The 9,806-nt window shown below is 39.4% G+C and overlaps 1 protein-coding gene across 9 annotated transcripts in view; it reads left to right on the top strand.

Annotated features, from left to right (window-relative positions):
* The first annotated feature begins 271 nt into the window (after nucleotides 1–271).
* DDX11 (DEAD/H-box helicase 11) overlaps nucleotides 272–9,806 on the top strand; it is a 76,805-nt gene continuing 67,270 nt past the window's right edge. For 5 of the 9 annotated variants that reach the window (XM_069094376.1, XM_069094375.1, XM_069094374.1 and 2 more), the window contains exons 1-5: nucleotides 272–422; nucleotides 6,531–6,675; nucleotides 7,244–7,489; nucleotides 8,079–8,165; nucleotides 8,891–9,045. In XM_069094376.1, the coding sequence (XP_068950477.1) occupies nucleotides 6,535–6,675; nucleotides 7,244–7,489; nucleotides 8,079–8,165; nucleotides 8,891–9,045 (629 nt within the window). In that variant the 5' untranslated portion in view covers nucleotides 272–422; nucleotides 6,531–6,534. Of the gene's footprint in view, nucleotides 423–456; nucleotides 886–6,530; nucleotides 6,676–7,243; nucleotides 7,490–8,078; nucleotides 8,166–8,862; nucleotides 9,046–9,806 lie in introns of those variants that run through there. The other 4 variants (XM_069094369.1, XM_069094377.1, XM_069094370.1 and 1 more) reach the window with 4 other exon arrangements.

Here is a 9,806-nt window from a genome sequence, read left to right as displayed (position 1 = left end):
GATTAATGTGGAAATGTTTTATATGATTGCACGTATATAACATCTAATGGTTTATCATCTTAGGGGGGGAGAGGTGGAGGAGGGAACTCAAAACTTTTACAAAATGAACATTAGAATTTGTCCTTACATGTAATTGGGAAAAATAAAATACTATTTTTAAAAACGTGGGATCAGAAATCTGCGTAAAAGCAGCATTCGCGTGTTCTTAAGTACTTCTCTGTCAGAATAAGCATGAGCAGTACGCGCATGCGCAAAGTCCTGGAAACACACGAGGGTGGGGGCGGCGTACCCGCTCTTTAGCCGCCTCTCCTTTCGCGGTGGGGATTAGCTCCGCCGTGGAGGCGTTCGTGCGTACGTGAGGACGTAGTTACGTCCCGCCTGAGGCCGGCGCTATCCGAGGGAAGCGGCGGTTTCAAAACGAGGTAAGCTTGGCTGATGCAGGCACCGGCTTCAGCGGAAAGGGAGAAAGCTAGGCGAGCACCGACCAAAGTTGAGGCTCGGAATCGAAAAAGAGCGTGGGTGGAGTGGGACTAAGAAGAAAACGAAGCCTTTCACCCGCATTGGCGGAAGTGGGCGGGGACAAGAAGGGTCGTGTGGCAGACCCGGATGAGGGGGCCGGGCGGAAGACCCGGATGAGGGGGCCGAAAGAGCGACCCTTCGTAGAGGGTGTAGATCCCGAGTTTTGGAATAGCGCAGTTCGCTTTGACTAATTATGGAGACATCTAGTTTTTCGCAGATGGAAAGATTGAGGCCCAGAGGACTCGGGAATTAACTTGCCCAAAGTCATAGGTGCCGTAGTGGATTGTGCTGGATCTGGAGTCATGAGAGACCCCAGTAACTTTACCAGCCACGTGACCTCGGGCAAGTCACACATTGCGCCTTCAGGTGACTTTCTGAAAATTGGGTAGAATAACGCGGTTGTGGGCAGTTGTGAGGAGACCTTAAAAACGCCAAATAAGTGCTCAGTTTTGGGGGCCCCTCCCTTTTTTGAGGTGAGCACGGAGTTACAGAAATACACATTCTCATTTAGCCTTATATGCTCAGTGGTAGAACCCAGAGCCTCTCAGCGTCAAACGGAAGTCCCTTCATCACAGAACGGTGTATGGATGCCCGTTGTTAATCCTGCCCCGGTCACGCTGCCAGGTTGATACCCGTAAAGACTCGGCATTCCCCGTGCCGCACCAGGGCTCCCCAGACCGCAGTGATTCGGTTAAAACGCACGTTCTTGTCTTTGGCCTTTTGAAGCCCTTCACAGTCTGACTCTTTCCAAGCTGAATGGACGTTGCAATCCCTCTGTACGATTGTTCCAGCTGCTACCTCTGCCATTGCAGACTCTGCTCCTTTGAAACCCTTAGTTTCCACCAAGGCTTAAGCTTCAGGAAGCCTTTCCTAGTTACTCCCGTTGTTAGTCTTCGATTGCTCCCAATATATGCTTTACTTGATATGCATTTTTAAATTGCTTATTTATGGATATGTTGTAGCCTCCTGGCAGGATCTGAGCTCCTTGAGAACAAGGATTTTGTCTTTGCAAAGGGCCTGACTTAGGTGCTTAATCAGTGCTTATTATCTGTTTTACAGGAGCTATTTCTTATTCATGCATGCCCATCATTTGTTTTGGAGGTGATTTTTAAAATTCAAGGATAGAACTTTACACTTATCCTAACTGAATTTCATCTTACTAGATTAGACATGAAACTTTAGGCTTCTGCCAGAACCTAAGAAGACCTTGACACTACCCTTCAACTTGTTTAGCAATGCCTTCTAGCTTTGTGTCATCTTGAGATTTGACAAGTATACCATTTATGGCTCCATCTAAGGCATTGATTAAAAATATTAAACAGTACAGGGCCAAGAACAAGATCCTCCAATTCCACCTAAAAGGTACTCCTGTTTAGCCCAGAAATCTCCATCCTAACGACAGGCTTGACATGAAAGAGTTAAGTGCTTTGCTAAATCCTCAGCATTCTAGCCTCAAAACATTCCCCTGATTTACTACCCTGTCAGAAAAGTAAATGAGGTGATTTTGGAATTTCTTTCCTCCTTTTTTTTTCTTCCACCCCTCTTCTGTTATCCTTTATTTGACCTAAATCCACTCTACTAAACTATTCTATTTTTTTTTTTAAGTTTTATTGGTGTGTTTTGATTTTACATTACAGACATTTATAGTTGTTTTCATTTACATTATTGTCGTCATCTTGTAAATCGTTCTGCTTCTGAGTATTTCACTCTCCATCAATACATACAAATCTACCTGGGTTCCTCAGAATTTGTCATGTCTTACGGTAAAATAATATTCTACCATGTTTATGTAGTATAGCCTTTCCCCTGTTAGTGTGCACTCAACAAATATTTTTGTGCATATGGTCCCTTTCCTTCCATTTCTTGGGGTATCTGCATAGTACTGCTTTTAAAAAAGGAGAATTAATGAAAAATTATTTATTGTATTTACAGTTGGTTCCATGTTGTGCTAAGTGCTAGGGATACAGATAGAAAGTCAAGTTACTCCCAGCTGTCAAAGAGCTCACTTTCTAATGGGAGAAACAGCACAAAAAGGAGAGTTCAGCTGTAGGGTAGTCAGTCAGCAAGCATGTATTAAGTACTTCTTATGTTCCAGGCCACTGTAAAGATGGAAAGACTGAGTGGACCTTAGGTATACTAGCAAGACGGATGGTGATGCATTTTCTTTACTATCATGTCCCACTGAAAAAGTCATGTATATTTCTAAATTTGAAAACTTTATTTTCTGGATCTTATTTAGTTGTGCTCACTGAGGTGGCTACTGCAGTACCTACAGACTAACAACTGGGGTAAGTAGGAAAGGCTTCCTGAAGTTTAACTACCTTCAGTAGTTACTGAAGGGGATATAGAGGTGTTCCTCTGGACTATAGCTGTAAGAGAGTGGATTGTAGTAGAGAGAGAGAGAACCCTGGAAGCAGGGTTCATGATCTGGGGGGACCTGCTATTTCTGGGGTCCTAAGGCCAGGGACTGCCTAGTACATACTGCCTTCCTGTCTCTCCTTTAGCACACATTTCTGCTTTGGCTAGGTATTGATTTCTTCAACAATCATTTTTTCATTTCAATCCACAACCATTTTTAAAGAACATCTTATGTGTGACAAGGCACTGGTAAACACTAAGAAAAGTTGGAAATGGTTCTTGCTGTCTAAGAGCTTACACTTTAATGGGGGAAATTACATATATAAATAAGTTTATATAAGATACATTCAGAGGAAATAGGTATAAGGCTATCATAAGAAAGGGAAGCAAAGGGGACCAGGAAAGGCTGCCTGTAGAAGGTAGAGTTTAAGCTGCTTTTGTTGTTGTTTTTTGTAGGCAGTCAGGCTTAACTGTCTTGCCCAGGTTCATATAGCTAGTAAGTATCTGAGGCTAGATTTGAACTCAGGTCCTCCTGACTGCAGGGCTGGTACTCTATCCCTCAAGTCACATTGCTACCCTTAAGCTGTCTTTTAAAGTTTTTTTATTCTGAATTTGATAAATATCAATAAACATTATGATTTCCTCAAAGAACAAAAAAATTGTATATGATTGTAAATTTCTATTATGTGCAGCTTGTAATAAAGGCATGTTACATTTAATATGGTAGTTCCAGCATTACCCTTTATAGGGGTTGTTCCTGCTCCTTCTCTTCCTATTCATTTAATGTATGAGATTCAAATTAGATACGTTTTTTCTAAAGCTAATTGCTTTAGGATTGTATGAGTGTAAAAACCTGTTTTTGTTTTTTTTTTGCCGGGCAGTCGGGGTTAAGTAACTTGCCCAGGGTCACACAGCTAGTGTTGTGTGTGTGTGTGTGTGTGTGTGTGTGTGTGTGTGTGTGTGTTAAGTGGCCAAGGCTGGAACTGAACTCAGGTCCTCCCGACTCTGGGGCAGGTGCTTTACTCACTGAGCCACCTAGCTGCCCCATACCTGTTGTTTTTAATGAATTTGTATTCAGTGATTTTGTATGAAGTATAGCCACATGTGCTAAAGGAAGGTCAAGTGATTGTTAGTCCCTTGCTTAGGGCAAGAACAAGTTTATACTAAGTAATAGAAAATGCTATTCTGTATTTACTGTCCATGTAAGCTTCTTAGATGTGTAAGTTGTTAGATTTTTAGTTTTGGTTTATAAAACCATAAAAATATATCGTTTATAAAGAATGATAGTATTCATTTGTTTTTCTGGAGTGTTAAGTGAACGCTTTAAAGTTTTCATTGACCAATATTTTGTGGTTTGACAAGGAGCTCTATTTCTGGTTGTCCTGGACCAGAAATACTTCTGTCCACAAGTATTTCTCTTCTCTTTCCCTATTGTATGTATGTATATCGTATGTACCTCCAGGTACAGTAGTTTAAGTTGTTTTGTGAAGGAAATGGGTAGCTTTTATTTCCTCTTTATCTTTTCATTTTCCAAAAAATCATGACTTAAAAGTTTGTTGATATCCAATTAAAACAATTCTATATGTGAAAACTTCGGTCTGCCTTGAGACTTTATAAACAATTATTTGAACACACCCAAAGACAATTACTAAAATATATCCTGGTCTGTGTATTTAGGCATTTGTATGGCTAGGCATTTGGGAATATTTAAATGCACCTGAAAGAAATTCTGTTCTCCTATGTAGTAGTTCCCTATTACCTCCAGGACAAAATATGTAATTTAGAACTATCATCTTTACTTTGCCTTTTGTTGTTCTTAATTAAAAAAACAAACAACATTTGGAAGCCAGTTGCATACATTCTAATTCTCACAGGGAAACAGACTAATCTTGTTGCTTCCCTAAAGGGAAGTTTACTATGTTATTTAAAAATTAAGATTTTTATATCTTTAGCACATTATGTTTTTTTATCATATTTCTCTCTCCCTTCCCCTCCCCCCCCGATGATATATATTATCCTCAGATCATTCAGAAAGAATGAAATACTTTAAGGACCTAATCTTTTACATGAATATACATCTATGTATATATGTATATCTGTCTGTCTGTCTGTCTATCTATTTAAACTATTAGTAAGGGGATGGCAAGCCTAAAAGCTGATTCTCTTAGTTGCATAGATTAGGAAGTTGAAACAAATAGGGGCCACAAATTCAGAGTAAAAATAAAAACAGTAATGTCCTTTATACTTGCATTCCATTATAGTTATTCAGAGATGTGTGAGTATTATAACAAGATTCATTATTAAAAAAAAAACTTTATAGTTCACCTTTAATAGTTGTCAAGATTTGCTATGAAAGGAAGGAAAGATATAGTTGTAACAATAGTGCGACTTTCTTCAGAATGGAGCTTTTAAGCACAGACTGATTTATCATAGATATAATTCCCTTAGCTCTAATTTCAAGTAAAAGTCATAAAAACCTTTTAAAACAATCATCATACAACAGAATGCCATATTATTCACAGGTTATCATAGCCAGGCATAGGATTAACCAGATGAGAAAGTTTCTTGTTCAGAAAAGAAATAGAATGGTGTGGAAACTGATTCATGAGGATCCTGCGATTAGTTTTATAAGGCCTTCTTCTTAACCTCAGTTATTTAGATCCTCCAGTAATCTTTCTCAGATAACACTTCCTTTGTGTGATTCATGGCATTTCCCCTGAATGGTAGAATACTGGATTAATAATAATAGTTATACCTTACTTCATTCAGAGCAAATCAAATTACAGTACCGAGGGATTTTGCTTCATACAGCATATTTCACTAATCACAGTTTAGGACAGGATACAGTTCTTTTTTTTTTTTCCAATATCATTTAACAATAAATAAAAACATTTATCCTCAATACTTACTAAGTACCTAAAAGGATTTTCCAAAAAATTTCATTCAATATCTTTCTTTTATAATTTAACCACATCCTAGCGGAAAAATCTAACACTAGAAGTTAAGAATTATCATATTCTGGAGCTCCAGACAATCAGTGTGATCTGTGATAGTTCACTCAAAACCTAGAACAGCACTGGCCACTGTAAGCCTTCAGATTCCTAAATCCATATCTTAAGTTATTACATGTTAACTCCCAAGACAAAAATAAAATCTTTAAAACTGAAGTCTGTCAATACCAAGTTGGCTCAAAAATGTAACAAAGATCAGAGAAAATGTTTAATTTACCATCTTGCTGCTCATGTGACCCAGAAGCCCTTTATGTTATCTAAAATGCTTCTTCTAATAACCCTTCAAGGTAGGTGTTACTCAGGTAGCATTGAAATCATCAAAGAGCCTTCTTTTTAGGGTCTGCCCTTGGCTGCATGTTATCACAGTGGTCATCAGCAGATGTATGTGGAATGCCAGCAGCTTTTCCCACAAGACTTCTTTCATCTGCCTGTTTGTCTCCACTAGTTGTTCTTCTCACCCTACTTCAGAATTTTGCCACCATGAGAGTTTTACCAAGCATTGCCTGAGACTTCAAAAATTTTACATTGTAAGTAGAGTTAGGTAGTCTATAAGGAAGCTACCCTTAGGGACTGCTCTATAGATCATTGCCTTTTTCTTATTTCATGCGAAATTAACTCCAAGTAATGACTTATCTTTTTAAGGAATATGGCAGATCAGATCCAGGAAGGAAACATACATTTCCCTTTCCCCTACACTCCTTACTCTATCCAGAAGGACTTCATGGCAGAACTATACCGTGTTTTGGAGGCTGGAAAGATTGGAATATTTGAGAGTCCAACTGGCACCGTAAGTATGAACTTAAAAGGACTAAGAAGGAATCTGGGAGGGAATATGGCTATTGAAGCTTGGAGAAAGAATTGCTTGATTCTTCTATTTGCTCTTTCATTTTGATTATCAAAATAAAAATAAAAAACCAAAGGACTATAACATGAAATATCAGTTAGTGTCTTCTGTGACAGAATACCCCTCTGTTTTGATAACTGTATTTTCCAGTGGTTTTCATAGTTTGAGTTTAGGCAAAGTTGTTTGCCTCTGTTTCTTTTTTCACTCTTACAGCTGTGAACATGGGCACAGGCCCATGAAGTAAAAAATTTATTCTTTGGGCAAGCATGATCTTGGATGAAATTCAGATTTGTGAATCATAGCACTGAGAATCTTTGTCTAGAATTCTTATGCTTTTTTCAGCATTGTTAATGATGCTGGGATGCATATAAGAAAGATTGGACTTTATAGGCTACTAAAAATATTTTGTAACAAAACTTTCAACTAGAACTTTCAAGCCTTCATTAAAGGGGAGAAAAGCTGGAAGGGGGTTTTGCCGTCTCTTCCTAAAATTTAATTTTTCTCTCTTTAGGGTAAATCCTTAAGTCTCATTTGTGGGGCCCTTTCTTGGCTCCGTGACTTTGAGCAGAAGAAGCAGCAAGAAGAAGCTCGTCTTCTGGATACAGGAATTTCCCTACCAGATCACTTGGAAGAATCTTCACCTCACGTGTCTACTAGGCAGGGGGCTCCAGATACCTCAAAGCCTGCTGGGGACCCTGATTGGATTGCCCAGTTTGTGCAAAAGAAAGAAGAAAAGGATATGATAGACAGACTGAGGGTAAGAAATTTGGGGATAGGAAGAAAAGTGAACACTAACGAAGGTATCGTTAGAATGGAATTACTCTAGGCCAGAAAGGATTTCATCTTAGTCTTTAGTTTTGTCTGTTGGCTCCAAGACCTAGGTTTTAGTTGATCCTTTTTTGAATTCATAATACTTCTTAGCTCTCCCATCCTCTGCCATTAATTAACTATAATTCTCCATTGCTGTGATTTGTAGGGTAGTTGTCACTGAATAGTAGCACATGGTCTTTTTCCAGGTAAGATTTTAATAGTGCCCCATCTGGGAAATGATCTATCCATTTTCCTTGGCAGCGTGACTCATCGGCCATAACCTTAATTAAGGAGTAAATCAATTAAGAGGATATGGTTGGGGAGAGCAAATGCTGGTAGTTCTTATCATGGATAGCAGAGCTAGAGCTTTGAGAGGTTCAGGAAAGAGTTATATCAGTCTAGCAATTCCAAGTATATATCCGAAGAGATAGAGGAGGAGAGAGAGCTTCTTGTGAAGATGACAATGACAAGCTCACAGAGAAAGGCCAAATGTAAGACTCTATAGGAGCTTCTGTTAGACTTTTCTTATTCTTCAGGATGAACAGATCAAGAGGAAGAAGCGAGAGGAGCGTCTCCAACAGATGTGCCACAATTCACAGTTAAAATATGCAGCCAAAAGAATGGTGAGTTTAACATCTTGAAATGGCTTAACTCTAGGATTTTGACCTTGTGACTTGTGGGAACTGTATATTTTGTTAAGTGGGAGTGGCCAAGATATCAGCTGCTTTCTCATGTCTAAATTGCTGGGTGGTTTACAATCAAAGACACTGCCTTCTCCTGACAAGACTTAGATGGAACTCTTTGTGGGCATTCAATAGAAATCTATCAGTATTTGGGGTGGCACTGGCCCTGGAGTCAGGAGGACCTGAGTTCAAATTGGGCCTCAGACACTTAACACTTACTAGCTGTGTGACCTTGGGCAAGTCACTTAACCCCAATTGCCCTGCCTTCCCCTCTCTAAAAGGCAAAAAAAGAAAAGAAAAGAAATCTGTCAGTATTTGACAACTAGTGGCTAAAACTTGCCCTCAGAACAATAGATTCCCTTTGTCCCTGCTAGAAGGTTGTCCTTCCCTCTGTATGTCACACAGGTGTGTTGCTGTATTCCTAGCAGAGACTATATAGAGTCATCACAGTGGGATAATGGGACCTGTTTCAAGGGACACATAGATTTTGACTTTGGTACCCAGCCATACCAGAGGCAGAATAGAATTTAAAGAGCTAAAAAAAAAATAAAACCAGAGCCAGAATGCTAAAACCAAACCCCAAATGCCAAGACTGATTGAGTTAGTGGAAGAATGAACTTCTCTCTTATTGCTGAAGGTTCCTTCCTCTAATACTTATGATGCAGAGACAAGAAGAAGAAGAGATGGAGCGCCTGTTACGCCTCAGCAAGGAGATGCTAGCAGCAGCAGGGAGTACACAGCCAGAGGAAGAACTTGGCAGGGAAGAAGAGCTGGTTCTTGCTGAATATGACAGTGATGAGGAGAAAAAAACAGTCAGTGGGTAAGATACTGTTCCCTCACCTTCAATTACTTGTTACTCATAGGAACTAGGCACTCATAGGGCCCCAGCTCTTTTAACTCTCATCTGACCTTTGTCTTTTAGCTCCTTCTTCAACTCTTATGGATATTGGGACAAGTAGCTACCAATGCTGTCTCGAAGAAAAAAAAAATTATATTTCCTTCCAGTTTATTTTCTTATCCATCTTTTCTTTGTTCCCTGCCACATACTTTACAAAGAAGAAGGAAAGTGGTGAAGGAGAAGGAATGTGATTATAAAATTAGCAATCTATAATTGAATCTGTTCCCATGCCATTATCCCTTCTCTCTTCACTACCTCTGAGGTAGAAATTTGCATTGTGTCTAGCTCCAGCTCAAACATCCCTGTTATATACCCTTCTCTGCCCGCCCCCAAACCCCACCATTGTCCCTTCATGTTTTCCTGTTGAGTTTTCTATATTTCTACACCAAACACTGCATGTTCAACCCTCCTTTGTCCAGTTCAGATTAAAGTGAATTTCATATGACTCTTGCCTCTCCCCTTTCCTCCTTGTATAGTCTTTTTTTTGTTTACTCCCATTCTGTGAGAGGGTAGGTTCAACCCCTTCTCCTTTCTCCCCTAGTGTGTTCTTTCCCTCCTTCCATTTCTTAAAACCAGCAAAACCAAGAGAAAAAAAAAAAACCTTTAGGCCCTGTGGTAGTCTTTAGCTCTCTCTCTGACCCTTGAAAACATTGGAGTTATGAAAGGGACATTTGTCTCTTCTC

Source organism: Petaurus breviceps, unplaced genomic scaffold, assembly GCF_028583685.1.
Source record: "Petaurus breviceps papuanus isolate PSGF00001 unplaced genomic scaffold, PetGlider_PUasm1.0 216, whole genome shotgun sequence".
Classification (NCBI taxonomy): Eukaryota; Metazoa; Chordata; class Mammalia; order Diprotodontia; family Petauridae; genus Petaurus; species Petaurus breviceps.
This window is presented reverse-complemented; position numbering and strand designations above follow the sequence as displayed.